This window comes from Nematostella vectensis, chromosome 9, assembly GCF_932526225.1.
Source record: "Nematostella vectensis chromosome 9, jaNemVect1.1, whole genome shotgun sequence".
In the NCBI taxonomy this organism is placed as follows: domain Eukaryota; kingdom Metazoa; phylum Cnidaria; class Anthozoa; order Actiniaria; family Edwardsiidae; genus Nematostella; species Nematostella vectensis.
The window spans coordinates 13,392,937-13,412,836 of record NC_064042.1 but is presented as its reverse complement, the minus strand read 5'-3'; the positions used below and the strand labels follow the sequence as shown (position 1 = coordinate 13,412,836).

The window sequence follows — 19,900 nt, the reverse complement described above, 5'->3', positions numbered from 1 at the left end:
ACCCGTATTTCAGATTAATCTGCAAGTGGTACAATAAACTATCTATCATATCATATCTTATCATCTTATCAGTCTTCCCATCATCTGTCAGTGCGATGGATATTATTTCTCCCTATTTGTCCTCCCATTCCAATACCTCCCTTAACCTCTTTGACCACGCCCATGTCCCAGTATGTGATTCTATATCTTTCATATAATGAACAAAGAAATCTCATTATCTTTTATTATCACATTGTTTAAAAAAAGCTTATGAAGCCTACTGTGTTTGTTGATATTGCTCATTTCTTTTGTATCTTTAAAAAAGTACTCTTGATAAATGACCGATTTCAAGCCCTTTCCCATTAATAAGTTTTTCGTTACCACTGTAAAACCGTAGCAAGGCGTGGGAGCTCGATTGCCCCTCCCCCCTCCCTGCTGCGGTCATTATTAATTGAAGTAAGCCCCCCCCTTTCGGCAAATCCCTGCTACTCAAGAGAGTGGTAACCGCCTTGCAGTAACTGAGTACTTTTGTTAAATTCGCTGCTCAATTCCTGTTTAATAATCTTCTAGCTGCAAGTGAACTATACGGCCTCATTTTAGCTCTGTATATGGTCTTTTCTAAATGCATTGTAACTTGAGCTTGCTCCTTCTTGAATATAACAAATAGTTTTTTCCTAAGAAACATCGGATGGCTTTTTTCTTTCTGTTAAACAGCGACTGGCCATGAGTGGTCCTGTTCTGTGGGATCCCTGTGGTATCGTTTCTCCTTTCCAGTCCCCTTTCCTTTGTGTCCTTTGTTTAGGCATTCAGAGAGATTGATGTAATCCTGAAAAAAAGCGTAAAACAAAATACCCAGTTGTTTCTATCGTCGAAAAGGCACAAGAGCTTTTATAAAGCCGCGACCCCTAAAATTTACTACGTATACAATCGGCCCTAAAACACTGCTACACTGCAGAATCTGCAACACTTTAGTTATTGTTTTTAGCGCCGCGTGAGCGGAGCCCCATACCTAAGAAAAAGTGGTATATAAGAAAAATATAGTGGTAACCAATCGACTCGTGTTTTCGTGACGTTATGTCCGTCCGTCCCTAAAACGCGTGACCCAAGAAAGCATCGTAGGGCAACCAAAATGTGTAGGTGTCATGAAGGTGTCAAGGGGGTGCAACAGTGTGGTAAAGTGATGTGTGATGTCATCGATTACATCACTAAAAGTAAAACTACTCAAAATTTGATTCAAATAATGTATGACTGTCATTCAATGTTTTTTCCTCATGAAAGAAACATCGTATGTTAACCAAACTTGGTAGGTGTCATTTATGTGTCAAGGGACGATTAGCTTATGTGTGACATCATCGATGGCGTCACCAAAAGCCAAACTTTCCGATGTCATTTAAGGTGTTACACGGGATAACATGCAACAAAAGCTTGGGAGTACAAAGATATGGTCACGTGATGCGTGACGTAAAACTATTTCGATGTCGTAACGTGGTCACGTGATCTTTGAAATCGATGACGTCATCAAAAACAAAAATTCCCATATCTCATGATTGAAACATCTTTCATTATATAAAAATCGTAAGGCAGAAAGACGTCTCATATGAGTGTCACGGGAGGTGAAACAGATTGGTCACTTGTGTGTGACGTCATCGATGACCTCATAGAAATTTTAATGTCTCATAATAACGAGATGCGTGACGTCATCGGTAGCGTCGCAAGCTGTCGTAAAGCTTTTTGTTGAAATTATTGAACAGAAATAAGCAAAGTTTTGGTTTGGAGCTCCGCCTTTAGCCAGTGCTTTTAACACAAATTATGCAAGTCTCTAGAAGCCCATTATATGATCCTGCACAGACATGTCACGTGACTCACCTTTGACTGTACCGCCTCTAGCGTGTTGAGGAGCTTTTGAAGGGACGCAAAAGTCGGACGGTCATCCGGACAAGTGGCCCAGCAACTAGCCATGACCTGGTATCTAAGAGGGTGGCGCAAAAAAAATAATGATAAATATATCTATTTACATCATACCAAATAGAAGTAGATGGTTAAACATTTATTAGAAACTAGCGAATGTAACCTAACCTTTATTCGATAGATAGACGAATTGTGTTTGATTTGTTTAAGTAAATAATATGATATGAATTGTTTGATTCCTTGGGTCTAGACTTTGTTTTAAAGAGATGAATTGTTACTTCTGGGCTGTCTCAAGGAAAACAGAAATGAAATTGGAATTAGAAATAGTTTTAAGGCATGGCTTAAGCAGTTAAGAAGCCTGCGTTGGAGATTCATTAACAAATTTTCTAATGTTGCGTGTATTACATTTGACCAATCAAATACGCCGCCTATACTAAAACCTATGTGTCGTATGTTATACTTACAGAGTAGCGTCCACGTGGGTGGGGCACGGCATGCGGTAACCAGTTTCCAGGCAATCTGGGATGTCTTTTCCAGCAATTCCAGGGTATGGCTCACCCCCTATTAATACAGTTACGGACAAATTATGGAAAAGGGGAAAGAGAGTGAAGTGTCTCCCTCGCAGCCGCTCTGGACTCGTCACGCTACGCGGCGCTTGAGTCCCAGTTGGACTCGTCATGCTAGGCGGCGCTTGAGCCCAGTTGGACTCGTCACGCTAGGCGGCGCTTGAGTCCCAGTTGGACTCGTCAAGCTAGGCGGCTCTTGAGTCCCAGTTGGACTCGTCACGCGAGGCGGCGCTTGAGTCCCAGTTGGACTTGTCACGCTAGGCGGCGCTTGAGTCCCAGTTGGACTCGTCACGCTAGGCGGCGCTTGAGTCCCAGTTGGACTCGTCACGCTAGGCGGCGCTTGAGTCCCAGTTGGACTTGTCACGCTAGGCGGCGCTTGTGCCCAGTTGGACTCGTCACGCTAGGCGGCGCTTAAGCTCTGTTACTGGAGCTCAACCGCCGCCTAGCGTGACGAATCCGAAACAGCTGCGAGGGAGACTACGAAAATACACAATTTATTTACATGTGAGATTGTACAGCCCTACTGTAATGGCAGAAGTTGCGTCATGTTTATCTATGATGAGCTATAGCCTCTTTATACCTTCAAACGCCGTACTTCGTTATCTCAAATTTATTGAGGTTGTATACTTTATAAGTGTCTAACCCAAGTTGAAAATGCTTACCAATTGTGCAGATCTCGTATAGGACCACCCCAAAACTCCACCTGTTAATCAAAGATATCAATCGTTAGTGAGAAGACTGAATATATGCCCAAAAATATTTTCAGGGTTAAGATATTCACTCACACGTCGCTTAGTGTTGTATATTCCCCTCCACCGATCAATGCTTCAACTGCAGTCCATTTCACCGGAAGTCGACCCTGAATTATAGCAACAGTAATTATCATGAAATGTTTTTACTTGTCACGCCATTTAACTTTTGAGATATGTTTTATTAGTTTATTTGATATCTTTCGCAGTATTAATAAAAAAATATGATATGTAAATATGATAAAGTATTGTAAAAATTAAATATAAAAAATAACAAGAAATAAGATCATATATAATTAAATAAAGAAATAGATTTTGGCGGCTGATCTGGTGGGGAATCCACCAAAGGACGCGGCTCCTAAATTTGCCCGGTAATAAAACTAGAAGGTAAAGAAATAAAAATGAAATAGAAAAAGAAGATAAAGGAAGTAAACTGGAAGTCAATTAGGAAGCAGACTTAGCTCACGCGAATAGCAGACCTTGACATTTATCTCGAGACCTTTTGGTTTCCCGTTTGTGACGTAACCATCGCCATGTTTCCTCCCCAGCCCCTCACGGCCAACTATGAAAAACGCCGAGACCTCTAGGCTATTTCTTTCATACAATGCTCACTTTACCTCTGTTGTCCTTATGTAGATATCCTCGATGCTAACGTCTTTTGCCATCCCGAAGTCCGCCACTTTACACACCTCCCCCTCCCCCACGAGAATATTCCTGGCAGCCAGGTCGCGATGGATAATCTAGCAAGACAAAGGTTACCATGGAAATCATTTGCGGGTTTAAGAAGCTATGACTGCGACACGAACGGCAATGGAAGAACAATGGAAACGTCAAAGGGCCAGACGTGAAATGCACTTTGTCTAAAACATTTCTTGATTTCGTGTTTTCCCAGTAAGAATGCTGAAATTTAGGACCAGGTCCAATTCTCTAGCTCCAGTTATCCGACTTCAAGTGAGCGGGGAGTTCGAGTTATGCAGGGCGAGTTAGCGGGGTTTTATTAAATGTATAGTTCGAGTAAGGGGGTTGGGGGTGAGTCGAGTTATCCGACTTCGAGTGAGCGGGGAGTTCGAGTTATGCAGGGCGAGTTAGCGGGGTTTTATTAAATGTATAGTTCGAGTAAGGGGGTTGGGGGTGAGTCGAGTTATCCGAGTTCGAGTTTTCGGTTCTACTGTATAGTTCGAGTAACCGGATAGTTCGAGTTATCCAAGGACGAGTTAAAGGGGTTCTCGTGTTGTTACCTTTTGCGAGGAGAGGTACTCCATGCCGTCTGCGACCTGCCAGGCGAAGCGAATCAGCTGTTGCGAGGAGAGAGAAGTCTTTGGCTTGATCTCCGGGTCGGAGTAGTAGTCATCCTCCTCGCCGCGACTCTTGCGCAAGTATCCGAGCAAGTCGCCGTGAGGTACGTACTCGATGATCACAAGGGGGCGACCTGTCGTGGAAGGCAGATTTACAGATACCGTAAATGACCAAATAAACGCCGGGGGCGTTCATCAAATTTTGATGGTCTGATGGGAGAGGGGGGGCATTCAATAGATAAGAGGCGTTTCTTGAAGAGGACCGTTCTATTACAATATAACAATAAAACAAATCTATATCAAGTGTAGTGGGGTTCTAATTTCAGAGAGGGGGCGTTTATTAGATCATTTACGTTACCTTTATACCCATAAGCGGACCCAGAAAAAAAAAACTACGATGGAAATTTCTGACGCCGTTAAGGCGTAATAATTAATGGAGATTTAAGTATGACACTTGATCTTTCTAATAAAATAAATGTAACACATTTTGACTCTATTATACCCGTAAATGTACTCCTCCCTTTCCTTCACCTTCTTGGATGGACCTCATATTTACCCCAAACCCCCCCCCCCCCCCCGTTTTGTGAAGCATACCGTCATCTTCTCCACATCCCAGCATTTTTATCACGTGTGGATGGGGCTTTAGTGTCTTTAGAAGCTCGAACTCTTTCATAAGGTCACGTGTTTCCCTGTCAGATGCGTCAGCTAAAACAGAAAAAAAAAAACCGTTTCCTCGGTGATCCAGGCGTTCAACAACAAGTTTTCAGAAAGTCAGTCAGATTTCATTGACAGCACGGACTACGTGACTATTCAAGCGTGCGCAGATGAGCATTTTTTCGCCTTGCTGGTTGCCTAGTGACGTTAATATCAATCAAATAGCACGTTTCTCGCATCCTTATTGGCTTACTTTACAAACTGTCAAGGTGGCCACGGTAAGGCGCGTCGTTTCAGATAGCACGTTTCTCGCATCCTTATTGGCCTACTTCACAAACTGTCAAGGTGGCCGCTGTAGCGCGCGTCGCACAAGATTTGAAAATAATATCTTTTGCAACAAAAAAACTTCTCAAAACGTTCTCAATTTAGGGTCAGAGATATAATTGACAATATTCAATTATATCTTAGGTTCTTGAATGACTATCTCGCCTTGTGGTTTTTATGGTCCTTCCCGCCAACCTGTAAGCCTTGTAAATTTGTTGTATTTCTAAATGCATTTTTCTTTATAACATGTGACAAAAAATAGACTGAACTGAACTAGACTGAACTGTGGCTTAAATTAGCCGATAGAAATAGTTGCTAGTGTAATTGTATTGTGAGAGAAGAAAAGATTGTGGTCTAACTAGTCAAACATCCGAATAGAATCAAAAAGCCCGAACTGTCGCGATCTCGTACCAGAACAATGAATACAATACACCAAAAACTGGAAATCGACTCTGCCAAATTTTCGTCTTTAATAAGACTTCTTCAGGGCAGACTGAAGAAGGTGAATCGTTACAAGCTTATTTCAATAATAAATAAGCTTGTAACGATTCACCTTCTTCAGTCTGCCCTGAAGAAGTCTTATTAAAGACGAAAATTTGGCAGAGTCGATTTCCAGTTTTTGGTGTATTGTAGTCAAACATACGGGACACATACCATACGGGACATATCACACGGGCCACTTACCATACGGGCTTTTGATGGCAACCAGGTTCCATCCGGGTCTGTTGGTCCCTAATCCATGCACACGTCCTTTGTACACCAGACCAAACGCCCCATTGCCAATCACCTTCAAGATAGAGATCTTTTCCCGAGGGATGGCCCACTGTGGGTCCATATGGTACGAGGGGCTCCCTACCATCGACTGTTTACGGTCCTCTGCTGCGGAAGGACCTTCCCAGAAATGGCCATCAAGATGGCCGCTTATACTAAAAACGTACAAGACAAGGTTGATCATTTTAAAGTTATTCCAGGTATAGTTCTGGGTTAGTTTTTTTAATAGTGCCGAGTCTATCTCGTTTTGTCAATATGCGCTGTATTTCGACACATTTTAGGATGGAAATATGGGGGGTTGAGTTCATTCTCGCTCTGAGAAGATAAATTTTTCTTTTTGGACTTGCACATAAGTAAATCATTCATACCTGATCTGCTGGTTTGACCAGTTCTTTACTGCAAAGATAAAAGGATCGATGTTATGTTATGTAAAATATAATGGATGAATAGGCGAGTATAAATTTGCATAGACCCAAATAAGAAATATGAGTTTCCCTTTTTTTTGTCTTTCTAAGAGAGTTTTCAAGGTAAAAATATTAAGAAAATTTCTTTAAATCTCATTGAGTTAGAAAAAAGAGAAAATCCACTAGTAAAAACCTGAAAACTAAAGTTAGTCGGAATTTTTTATTAACACCCAAAGGTAAATAGCCAAGTAAAAAAGCAGGTTCTTTTTTTTCTTCAATCATCATATTGTAATCATGCGGCTGCAAGACTTTGCAAGAATCAGGCGCGTACACAGGGGGTGCGCAGGGTGCACGCGTACCCCCCCGTAGCTGCCAAAAAAGTGGGTCATTTCTCATTAAGGAATCTTCAAATACTATTCCATATGATAAATATGACTGCGCATCCCCCCCCCCTTAGCTGCCAAAAAAGTGGGTCATTTCTCATTAAGGAATCTTCAAATACTATTCCATATGATAAATATGACTGCGCATCCCCCCCCCTTAGCTGCCAAAAAAGTGGGTCATTTCTCATTAAGGAATCTTCAAATACTATTCCATATGATAACTATGACTGCGCATCCCCCCCCCTTAGCTGCCAAAAAGTGGGTCATTTCTCATTAAGGAATCTTCAAATACTGTTCCATATGATAACTATGACTGCGCATCCCCCCCCCCCCCCCTTAGCTGCCAAAAAGTGGGTCATTTCTCATTAAGGAATCTTCAAATACTATTCCATATGAAAACTATGACTGCGCATCCCCCCCTTAGCTGCCAAAAAGTGGGTCATTTCTCATTAAGGAATCTTCAAATACTATTCCATATGATAACTATGACTGCGCATCCCCCCCCCTTAGCTGCCAAAAAGTGGGTCATTTCTTATTAATGAATTCTTCAAATACTATTCCATATGATAACTATGACTGCGCACCCCGCTTAGCCAATCCTGGGTACGAGACTTAGAGCCTTAGGTATCGAGGGCTCCAGTTATCGGATACACCTGCTCTATACCTTTTTCTTTGCTTTTTCTGACGTGACTCCTGTGAACCAGAGCAATGACCACAATCAACAGCAAGACGAGCGCGCCTGCGATACCAACGTACAGCGTTATCTTCCCACCCGGAATCTTGTCCACAAAATCTTGCGACTCTGCTGAAATATTAAATAGAAATTGTCATATGTCTGCATAGCTGAGCTATGTTCACCAGTATTACGTACGTTGTTGTGTTGAGCAAAATCTGTCTACTAAGCTGCTTACCCACTACGGGAGGTGGCAAGGCTGTTGTTGTCGCTGCGGATGGATCTAGAACAATACAAATTATATTATATTAGCATTCTCAACAACCACCGTGTGAGGCTTGGGAGGCACCGTGTGAGGCATGACGCCTAGGGAGCACAATACAGAAACATTAAGAAAATGTTTGGGGGCACAGTCACGCCCCTACTGGTCATTTCCTTATATTAAAAAAAAATATTTGGGGGAGGGGCACATGCCCCCAGTGCCCCACCCCCTGCTACGGCCCTAATTGGTGGAGAGAGAACTTGTAGTTAATTTAAAAATCTAAAGTAAATTATCTATGAATGAACTGCTTCATTTATAAAATATCTTAATTTCATATCTATTATTGTAGATATACGACATAGTGAAAAAGAAGCACCTTGAAATGATCGAACATTTTGAAAATAAAAAAAACTACATAAATCTATAGTTAGGGTGTTTTGCGTACCAGGCACCCCCCTCCCCCCACCCCACCCTTAGCGGACAAAAAGTTGGTCATTTCTTATTAAGGAATCTTCAAATACTATGCTTTTTCCTATGACTGCGCACCTCCCCCCCTTCCACAGCCAATCCTGGGAACGCGCCTGCGCACATCAAGGCAAACCGTACCTGCCCCGACTGTCACGACACACGTATCCAACTCCAAGTCCGTCACGCTTTCCCCGTACTTGTTCCATGCTGTCACGCTAAGCTCATACACTTTGTCCCAATCCAGTGAGAACTGGTGCCACGTGCTTGACACGCTGATGTTACGAGTGACCCACGGCCCTCTCCCCAGAGTACCCCTCACAGTACGGTATTTGACGGTGTAGAATAACACAGGGGCCCCACCGTCGTCACTTGGCGGGGTCCAGTGAAATTTCCTGTCGCGCGAGTTCGTGGTGTCCTCACGTTTCCCGCAGTCCACGCGAGGACTTGTTGGGGGGCCTTCAGCGAGACAGAATAACGCGTTTATAAGTATTACTATTCAGATAGCATAGTATTTGCTCGTTCTGGCGTTTTTAGAATTTTGCAATATTTTGCACTGAATGCTATCCACACAAACCTCTCTCTCCTTAATTCCCAACCACGTTAACAGTAGTCATGTTTTACATGTTTCAAAAGTAAACAAATCGCTTTCATTTCTTCACAAAATAAAATTATCATCAAGCTCAAAACGGAACAGCGACGGAACGGCGTCTGTTACTTTTTTATCCCTTTGAGTTTCAGGGTGTCGGCTATTTGTTGCGTGGCGACTAAAAGGCAGTCACTTACCCACTTTCACCAAGACAAATGTGGCGTTATCGGTCCCAAGCTCATTCTCTGCCTCGCACAAGTACGTCACATACTCTGCCTCGGTCGCCACGGTAACGCTGATGTGATGCCCGTTACTAATGTAGTGATCGATCCCTTTGTACCATTGGTAGATAGGGGAAGGGTTCCCTACCGCTGGACACGATAAAGTCTCGCTGGCGCCAAGCGGAAGTTTGACTATGGTCCGCTTTTCGGTGAGGTTCACTGTAGGGGGGTCTGTAAAATGAAAAAGTATTGTTCGGAATTCGGAAATCAAACTCAGGAGACAAAATTCCTTATTATAATTATGATTTCCTTTTCATTTTACTTCAGGAACTTTCTGTAATAATTTTGGGGCTTTTTTCTGTATAAACTAGTGCTTTTTACTCGATACAGCCTTTGTCCGACTTTCTTCTTGCGACTTTATCTCGACTATAGTCGGCAAATGGCTGAACACTCAGAACACAGTTGATCAAACAAAGAATAAATATATTGAAATCTTGCTTACAATAAACAGTGACGTCAGCATAACGTGACGTCTCGTTTCCAATACGATTACTTGCAACACATTGATATCTCCCGGCATCCTCTCTGCTCGCGCTTTTTATTTCAAGTGTACTATTGGATGAATCTGTGATTACGTGACCATCTTTCAGCCATTCGTAGGAAGGAATTGGTCGACCATCAGCTGCGCACGATAGTATAAGCGGATTTCCCTCGCGAACGACTGTTGGTTCAGGTTGAAGAGTTATAACAGGAGGATCTGTGGTAAGAGAGTTGAATGAAATGATTTATACTTTTAGTTTTAGCAACATTAAAAGTGAAAATAAATTCCTCCTAAAAATGCGAGACTCGTTTAACGTTATGGGTATAATAGACGGCCTACACTTATAGATCACTTTTGGGTGGAAAGCTCGCGAGCCCTCAGGCTTTTAAGCGGCAAAATAACAGCATTTAAAAGCAAATTATTTAGTTATTTAGCTAATAAACCAAACAGTTGCTTATATGCAAACGGCTTATTTTCTTTTATTTTGTCGTTCTCTGTCTTGCGGGCGCAATTATTTATTTTAGCTTCAATTCAAATGCTAAAAAAAAGTCTCGTGGTCCGTTAGTGCAATTCGCATATTGGAGAGCTCCTTCATTAATTAGTTTTTTTTTTTACCTGTGACAAACAATGCTATAACACTGTCCAGCGGTTTAGCGGTTCCGCGCAGCCTCAGTTGATACTCTCCTTCATCGCTGTCTCTGATGTCGTTAAGTATGAAGGACGCTTTGGAGGTAGGCTGGATGATCTCGCTGCTTTTACCAGAACTGCAACTCTGGGAGACTGCCGCTGTCCCCATAACCTTGAAAAAGCAACACAAATTCAAAACTCAAACATGTGTTCACGAAGGAAATAAGAATAAAATGCAATTATCTAGTGTTGTATAAAGTAATTTCTTTATCCTAATACCCGTATCCTAATACTTCTATTCGAAAGTAACCTGATAAAATTAAGAGTGTTTTGGCTGTAGAGAAAAACTTTATAACCCAAACCAAAAGACTTTGTTAGGAGCTTATTTCTGACCAACCATTTGTGCTGTCATGTTCATGTTTTCCACATGTTTCTTTAGGCGCGTGTCCTTAGGGGAAGGGGGAGGGGGAGGGGGAGGGGGATCCGAGGAGTCCAGGCCGCACCCGCTTCATGTGACAAGAAAAGTTCGGCACCGGTTTACACTTTCGTCGATAGTTGTATTTGGATAGAAACATTTTTTAATAGACCTAGTGACGTATTCCCAGAGCTAAGAATGTCGATTTGAATTAAATTCATCCGTGGTCAGTGAATTACTACTCTGGAATCCCCCCCCCCCCCCCCCCCTCTGCGTTTCTCTGGACACGCCCCCGCTCTTCGTCGCTTGGTATTTTGTCAAATAACAAACTTCGCCTAGATATGTCATGGGACTCGAAGACAATCCTCCCGAGAAAGAGCTTTCTGTGTCGCTCAAAGGAAACGAGCGACACAAAAAACCCTGCGCAGGAAGGTACTTAGACAAATATAATTAACTATTTTTAAAGAAAACCTGTTTAAAGTATTTGGTCTAATCGAAAATCTTCGAGAAAATATAAGAGTCGAGACTTATTCACCTTTATATCACATAGAACCTTAAATAGTCCGTTCTGTAACACGCCCCACGTGATTGAGGAGAGGGTGAGCGCGTCCTTGCCGTTTAGCGAGTACTGCCACGTGAACCTCGCATCGCTGCCAAGACTCGTGTACACTATGCTCTCTGTTTGCAGGAACACCGACTGCGGCTGCAAGGACAACAATCGAATATTATACTTTTTTATTAACTTTTTATGGCGGCTTCTACCAGGTAAACTTTTTCCGTGGCTTTTCAAGAATTTCTTCAATTAGGCTTTATTACATTGTATACACAATATATGCTCTACCTTTACAATATCAACGACGGGGGGCTGTAAAGAACACATCACATTAAAAGGGCATACACCCTTACATTTTAAAAAGGAACATACTCGTCTCTCACAAAGTGTATTGACCTAATAGCGAAGCGCCGCGTGTGCGGAGCCCCATACCTAAGAAAAAGTAGCAAATATTGGTAACCCGTCGAATCGAGTTTTTGTGACGTGATGTCCGTCCGTTCCCAAAAACGTGTGTCCCAAGAAAGCTTCGTATGAGAACCAAACTTCGTAGGTGTCATGTATGTGTTAAGGAAGGTGCAAAACTGTGGTCACGTGGTTTGTGACGTCATCGATGACGTCACTAGAAGCAAAAATATGCTCACGTCATCAAAATAAAAAAAATATTGGCATCGTATGCCAACCAAACTCGGTAGGTGTCATGTAGGTGTCAAGGGGTGGTGCAACAATATGGTCACGTGATGCGTGACGTCATCAATAACGTCACGTAAAGCAAAAATATGCTGACGTCATTAAAATAAACAGTATGTATTTAATAAAAGAAACATCGTACGACAACCAAACTTGGTAGGCGTCATGTATGTATCAAGTGTGGTGCAATGAGATGGTCACGTGACGTCATCGATGACGTCACTAAAAGTAAAACTACCCTGACGCCGAGACAGTGTAAGACAACTAAACTTGTTATGTGTCATGTAGATGTCAAGGGTGAGGGAAGGGGGTTTAACAAGTTGGTCGTTGACGTCGTCAAAAACAAAAACAAATAATATTATTTAATATTTCTTAAAGTATTTAGCGAAAATAAGAAAAGATTTGGTTTGGAGCTCCGCTATTAGGCAATGCACAAATATATACATTATTGTTTTCGCTATCAATTTTGACGGAACTTTCAATAATTCTATTAGTGCAAAAATGGCTGTCCAAGCAATTAATAAAGGATGACTAACATTGACTAACACTGAGATGAGCTGGACGTACGGGACATAGCACGGGGCGTGGAATCGAATGATATGAAATTAGGCTAATTGGGGCCGGTTCCTGAGCAACAAAGTAAAGAAAAGGTTTGAAATGACGTCATAATTTTCAATGGCATCCCGGTACCCGGTATACTACTGGTTGTCACATTACATTGTAGCACTACGCTTTTACTGTGTGCGTTTTTTTGTTGTTGTTAGCTTTTTTTAACTTAAGTGAACAAAAGCTAGGAACTTCCAAGAAAGAACGTCAAATGGCGTCCCTGGTATATTACTGCTTATTACTATCATAGCACCAAGCTATTACACACAAGAGATACAAGAGACTGCCTTTTTGCCGTATTCCATTTACACTCACCAGTACAGTTACATTTGTCGTGTCCGATTTTCCATTTGCAAATATGTCAAGAGGTTCAAGCTGTGGATGAAAATGATGCTCGTGATAAAGGTGGAGGTAAGAAAACTGTTAGAAGCGATAGTGGAAGATGATATGGCAATGCAGAACTGTAGCAGGCCTCGAAATTGGTGGGAAGGCATGATACAGAAACATTAGGAGAATATTGGAGACACAGACACGTCCTTACGTCTTTGGTGATATTGATGGTGATGGTGATGGTGGTGGTGGTGGTGGTGGTGATGGTGATGGTGATGGTGATGGTGATGGTGATGGTGATGGTGATGGTGATGGTGATGGTGATGGTGATGGTGATGGTGATGGTGATGGTGATGGTGATGGTGATGGTGATGGTGATGGTGATGGTGATGGTGATGGTGATGGTGATGGTGATGGTGATGGTGATGGTGATGGTGATGGTGATGGTGATGGTGATGGTGATATTGATGGTGATGGTGATGGTGATGGTGATATTGATGGTGATGGTGATGGTGATGGTGATGGTGATGATGGTGGTGATGGTGATGGTGATGGTGATGGTGATGGTGATGGTGGTGGTGGTGGTGATGGTGGTGGTGGTGGTGATGGTGATGGTGATGGTGATGGTGATGGTGATGGTGATGGTGATGGTGATGGTGATGGTGATGGTGATGGTGATGGTGATGGTGATGGTGATGGTGATGGTGATGGTAATGGTGGTGGTGGTGGTGGTGGTGGTGGTGGTGGTCGTGGTCGTGGTCGTGGTCGTGGTCGTGGTCGTGGTGGTGGTCGTGGTGGGGGTGATGGTGATGGTGATGGTGATGGTGATGTGATGGTGATGGTGATGGTGATGGTGATGGTGATGGTGATGGTGATGGTGATGGTGATGGTGATGGTGATGGTGATGGTGATGGTGATGGTGATGGTGATGGTGATGGTGATGGTGATGGTGATGGTGATGGTGATCTAACCTTTATGGCATAAACACTGGCGTCTTTCCTGGTAACGCCTTTCAGCTGAAAGCTTGCTCTATTTTTGCTCAGGTCGCCAGCCCAACGAACTCGCCCAAAATACTGCAATACGCTGACATCAGGGTTAGGGGTCGGTTTCCAGAGTGGACTTGCCAACGTCATTATGTATTTGGTTATATCGTTTGACTCCCAGACTCCAAATATTATTCGACTGCATGGGAAATAAAATATCTGTTCTGAAGTAGGAATTTAGTCATGTGGAATATGATAAAGTTATATCTAAGTTCTGAATTTAGTCATATGAATTTGACATAACTTATACCTGAGTTCTGAAGTAGGAATGTAATCCCATGTGAACGTAACATTAGACCCCTCATAGTGCCAGATGTCAGACCCTGGTGTCTTTGTGAACCGAACACTGCTTTCGGTCAGCGGTGAGCCTGTTAAACATCAAGAGAAAGACATTGTTCACTCTCATGTAAGACTACATATAAGGGACAACTTTTACCACCAGTGATATTATCAATATTGTTAGTGATATCATCAATATTGTTAGTGATATTATCAGCATTGTTAGTGATATTATCAGTATTGTTAGTGATATTATCAATATTGTTAGTGATATTATCAATATTGTTAGTGATATTATCAGCATTGTTAGTGATATTATCAGTATTGTTAGTGATATTATCGGTATTGTTAGTGATATTATCAGTATTGTTAGTGATATTATCAATATTGTTAGTGATATTATCAGCATTGTTAGTGATATTATCAGTATTGTTAGTGATATTATCGGTATTGTTAGTGATATTATCAGTATTGTTAGTGATATTATCAATATTGTTAGTGATATTATCAATATTGTTAGTGATATTATCAATATTGTTAGTGATATTATCAATATTGTTAACTCCTAAAGGGTGTCCAGGGCTCCAGAGAAAATCTGTGGATTTTTTTAGACATCGTTAAATGGCACATTTTACCTCCGTCGAGCCGACGGAAACCTCAACAAAAGAATCTATTGAAATATGCACTATCTAACAGACCACTCGCTCTAAATTATCAGTCATATGCTCGAAGAAACTTAAATAAGCTTTTACATTTTTAAATATCTTTCGCGTTCTACGTTATTAACCTGAAGTAAACTATTGATATAGCCGCTTTAAAGCCTTTCGCCGGAAATTGTTTTAAAATATTCGTTCAAATTATATAAAGTTTATAGCCCCTTCAAAGCGTGCGATCGATCGGATCTTTGGCTAAAATAATCACCAATACTTTTAGTTTGCAAATCCTTAAATACAAATTAGATAATCATAATTGGTGAGGCGCGATGCACGTGCAAATGAAATCGCAGTTTTGGGGGTTTGGTACGAAATCTAAAATACTGTAGTTGTTGTTTTTTTGTACGTGTAATGTTCGATGCGATTTCATAATTACAGAATTACAATTTTTTTCAAGGATTATACTGGTTTCGTGTCTTATGCCACTGTTTCAAACTGAAATAAGGAATTAGCTTCAATTAGGATATCCGCTCGTATTATGATCAGCGTGATTCCAGCAGAGCGGTAGTCAGCCTGTGACTATAAATTCAACGATGTCATCCAGGGAATTTTTTCTGCATTTTTTTTATATCAAGAGCAACTGAAATCGTAGTTAAAAAGTTCTGATCAACGCCATTGTTATTGCACACGCTAACCATCCTAATGTTGTTTTTGGCACGCCGCGATAGTTCACAGATACTTAACAAAAAAAACTCGACTGTTCTCCGTCTAGACATCAAAGACAACGTAATAAGTGTTTATCTGACCTTCATTCAATCTGAGATCCGTTCTGTAAGCAATTGCCAAAAACAATATTAGAACGGTTAGCCTGGGGTTGTTGTTTTAATTTGAAATTGAGGATTTTCACGCTCATAGAAAAATTGATTTAACAATCACATCAAAGATAACGCGATCACAACATATTTTCTTAGATTGAAATATGATCTAAGAAAGAATGATAAAATTAATTATTAGAGGTGGGCTAAGATGTTATTGTCACGAAATAAGCCCGCACTACTAGAGAGTGAGAAAAGTTTGCAGCGCTCGCAATTTCGACAGACGCGTCTCAAAGTCCAACAAGTGGCCTTGGTATGATAAAGAAAGATTCGACACAAAGAGCTTTAGGGCCGATTCATGAGTTGATTTTCTATAACAGGTTCATCTGTGTACAAGAGCAAATATAAATTATTAAAAATCCCTAGTAATTTTTTTTGGCGAAGGACTACACATAAGGTGCACTTGTTCTTATACGAGTTGACTAGTTTCCTAGAATGTTTTTTAAGTTGTAAAGCATATTTATAAAGTGTTAAGCAAATTTTACGTAAGAAAAATTTACCTTGGAGTAAAAGAAACCCAGCGATAAGGCTCAACCATATTATTTTAGCATTTCGCATCTCCATTCTTTGCGAATTCGTGATTACTACTTCTGGGTACTGAAACTTGGGGTATATACTATCAAAACCACGAGCTAGGATTGGCTCGCATTTGAAGGTTGCTTTAAATCCGCTGAAAGCCATGTGACCACTTTCACTTTGGTAGGCGTAGACACTAAGGGGGTTTGAAATGTTTAGCTTTCTTTTGGCGCTTCGTTTATTGCGCTTTGCCTTTTCTCTATAGCTTTAAAAAAATTTGTTTATTATGTAGACCAAAATATTTGCGTTGCATTGATATTAGAACAGGCTGCTTGCGAGAAAGCTTTTACGGTCCGCGCCTTAACTGATTACCGCCAACAAAAACCGCATCCTCAGGGAAAGTCGCGTGATGACCAATCCCAACTCTTCTTATCTCACACTGGGCGTTTGGGTGTTTTGAGTTCATCGCTTAGTACAAAGCCCTTTGTGGGTTTGACCGGGAGGCGGCGTTTGACCTTAATAACCTTCGAATTATTCCGAAACAAGTCCCTGACCTTCACCTCGGGGGCAAGGTGTTTGGCTTTAAAGTGGACGATTGACTGTTCGACTCTTGCATCTGACCAACAGGGCCCCTAAAGACCCCGTCAAATTCAAAAGTGCTTGCAGTATGATTTCGTCAATGCTCGCGTGTACTTTTTATACCGTGCTTTGACAAGCTTATTTTACTAATTGTCAACGTTGCCGCAACCAAACTCAAATGTCACGAAAGGCTACAAGAGGCCCAGAATTATATCGATCCTCAAAGCAAATATATAAGCGGACAAAATTATAAGATTATTAATGAAAGATATTTTAAGGTTTTTGAAAGTAATGAAAATGATCTTCGGTAAAACATTGGAATGGGACGGGAGTCTGCCCTCCCAATACAGCACCCCCCCCCCTCCGGGAAAAGTGCTATAACTTGAACCATAGCAGCTAAGAGGTTAAAAGTTGGTGACTTTTCCTAAAATCTGCAGACGTTGTGATGCCATTGACATGTCGAGGAGACGCTTTATGTTACCATGGCAACCGTTTTTTCACACACAAGTTTCATATGAAGAAAACGTTGTCGTTTTGAGAGACTGGTACCGAGGACTCTTAGTTTCTTTTCAGATACTTTCTCCATTGACCAAGGATGGTCATAGTCACTGTTTTTCTCTTCTGGTTACAAGTCATGATGTTTACAAAGCATATGCGGTACGGCAACCTTAAAAATGACAAGAATCGTGCAGTTTTTCCAAATAAGGAATATATTAGTTTCTTTATATGGAAGTAACCGCGTTTGGAAAAAAAACGATAATTTTTGGCTAAATTTTCTTGATATGCCCAAAAACTAAATAGTAGTGAATTTTTTATATTTTGGTCCTGTTTCTCAAGTTTAAATGCCCGTTTTGACTTGATAAGTTTGTTTAGGTGATAAGTTTCACAACATTGTTAGAATTTTATTACCTCGGATATTTGAGGGGAGGGGTGGGTGAATTCTGCTTTCTCAAAGCTGTTAAAAATGTCACTTAGATTTACTAGATAACACTTTTAAAGCTTATATTATGCATTTATCATTTACTATGAGCAGTAATACATGCATGCAAATACTTTTTTCTGTAATAATTCCAGATTTTTTGCAAAAATCATAAGAATCCAAGATGGCGGATCCAAGACGGAAATTCTTACAAAAAAAATTGATTATAAACATTTTTTATGGCCTTTTTGCATTGTAAAGCCATAAAAAAGGTTGATTCTGACATATCTGAATGATGCAAGATGATTTCAAACTGATATCTGATAATAATAATAATAATATTCAGTCCTAGGAATCGGACGTTCACACCTAACCTAGTTGAGCCCGAGCGAAGCCCATAGCCGTGGTTAACTCTTGAGTACTGGGGTAGCAGGTGCTCAAGAAAACCCGACGACTGTATGCTTGAGATAATAATTTAGGCAATATTTGAGAGAATAGCTGAAAGGCTAAAACGGGAAAAGGCTATAACAGGAGAGATATCCCGCGTGTCTTGCTTTCAATGACACGAATCTGTCGATTAGGGTTAGGGTAAGGGTTATGGTTTTCAATTTCTTGTTCGATATGATATGAGTGTATTTTGATTGTCGATAAAAAAGGGAAGAAAATGCCATGTACGATATTTTACTAAACTTTTAGGAAAGAGACATCAATATTGAAATTACTGTTTTTATTTTGTATGTGTATTTTGTGGTTGCCTGTTGCTGTTGTTCTTACTAGAAAACGCCTTAAATAAAGTACGCCTTTGGGGGCCTAATGGACGGACCATTAGAAAAGAGAAGGAGGGAGGTGGAGGTTTCAGTCGTGCATGTTTTTATTTTCTTGTCTTCAAGACGTGCTTGTATTATTTTTTTCACTGTTGTATGCATTGTTTATGTCTGGTTTCGGCTACATGCATTTTTTCCAGGCTCTTCATCGTGTATAAATTTTTTCCTTACCCACCCCCCCCCTTTTCTTTTCTTATGGTCCGTCTCCAAACTGACTAAATTTGCGAGGTGACTTTATTCTTAAACGCCGATATAAATTAACAGGGAATGTAAGGATATTTTTTATTTGGATTTTGATTATTGTCCTTAATGTGCTTCAATAAACCACTCAGTTTTTCCTCGAGTAATAAAAGGGGGAAAAACTCCCTCTTTTCAGATGCTAGTCTTAGAGATGATTATTTTTCGCGCTTATCTGATTTCTCGTCTACGTTAGCGACACTCCTATTGCTGACCCCTCGATCATTTTGATGGCAAGTGCTGATATATGGTCTCTACTTCCTGTAATTACTGACAGCAAGGTTTTCACTTTGGCGCAACAGACGTGCATCAAGGCTACCCACAAACATTGAAGCGGGGACATGCTTCCGTTTACTTTTTATAAACAACGCTGATTGGAGTATAAAGCTGTGCCCAATTTATTAGTTGCAATCAACTAAGGGGAGACAAAAAAAAGCAACGGCAAAATTAAACCAGAGGATTAAACCCTTTTTCTTGAATTAGTAAACGTCATTAGTAAATTGAAATAAAGAGTAGGCATGTAACAATAATTTTTTAAGGGGGAAAGGGCCTGGTTGCACGCGTTCTTTGCTGAACACTAGTTATCTGCTCCCAACTTTTCACGCGCCGTTTATTTTGTAAAGTCAACAAATTTGTTGTCTAATGTACGTCTAATGTAATGTACGTTACATGCAAACTATCTTTAAAGCAACCTGATATGACTAGATAAACTAAAGACAAGCTGTATAAAAACTAGATAGTCTGCGTAGGCATGGCAGAATCAGGGAAATAAATCAGCACAAACTTATATGATATGGCATCTTTTACGCCTTTGTTAAAACAGCCTTGTTTTGTTGACGGAGCGTTAGCCCTTCTTCTTTTTCAACAAGATTTCTGACATGAATGGCAAGGCCTCTATTCGAGATACAGTTCTTGGATCTCGTTATTATAAACACCATTTCAATTGCACTCGGAGAATCATATCAATTGTCGT

General features: G+C 40.9%; 1 protein-coding gene across 2 annotated transcripts; it reads right to left on the bottom strand.

Moving 5' to 3' along the window:
- Positions 1–209: 209 nt before the first annotated feature.
- Positions 210–17,121, bottom strand: LOC5505429 (fibroblast growth factor receptor 4). 2 transcript variants are annotated; one of them, XM_048732948.1, is made up of 21 exons: positions 16,353–17,121; positions 14,296–14,413; positions 13,974–14,184; positions 12,988–13,047; positions 11,362–11,529; positions 10,400–10,583; positions 9,746–10,000; positions 9,220–9,474; positions 8,575–8,892; positions 7,945–7,989; positions 7,698–7,838; positions 6,615–6,642; positions 6,160–6,401; positions 5,092–5,202; positions 4,441–4,631; positions 3,820–3,942; positions 3,239–3,312; positions 3,116–3,156; positions 2,352–2,448; positions 1,846–1,948; positions 210–805 (listed from the first exon to the last, which is right to left on the bottom strand). In XM_048732948.1, the coding sequence occupies exons 1-21, from the start codon at positions 16,531–16,533 to the stop codon at positions 686–688; spliced, it is 3,066 nt and encodes a 1,021-aa protein (XP_048588905.1). In that variant the 5' UTR covers positions 16,534–17,121; the 3' UTR covers positions 210–685. The 2 variants fall into 2 exon arrangements, with proteins under 2 accessions (XP_048588905.1, XP_048588906.1); XM_048732949.1 differs by having other exon boundaries at positions 7,698–7,835.
- Positions 17,122–19,900: the final 2,779 nt, after the last annotated feature.

What these genes read in the sequence shown, in the direction of transcription:
- LOC5505429 (XM_048732948.1), bottom strand. Translation starts at nt 16,533, where the DNA reads ATGGCTTTCAGCGGATTTAAAGCAACCTTCAAATGCGAGCCAATCCTA. An exon ending in ATTCCTACTTCAGAACTCAG is followed by an intron (nt 14,185 to 14,295) that starts GTATAAGTTATG and finishes TTTCCCATGCAG; the next exon opens with TCGAATAATATTTGGAGTCT. An exon ending in GGGATGTGGAGAAGATGACG is followed by an intron (nt 4,632 to 5,091) that starts GTATGCTTCACA and finishes CTTCCACGACAG; the next exon opens with GTCGCCCCCTTGTGATCATC.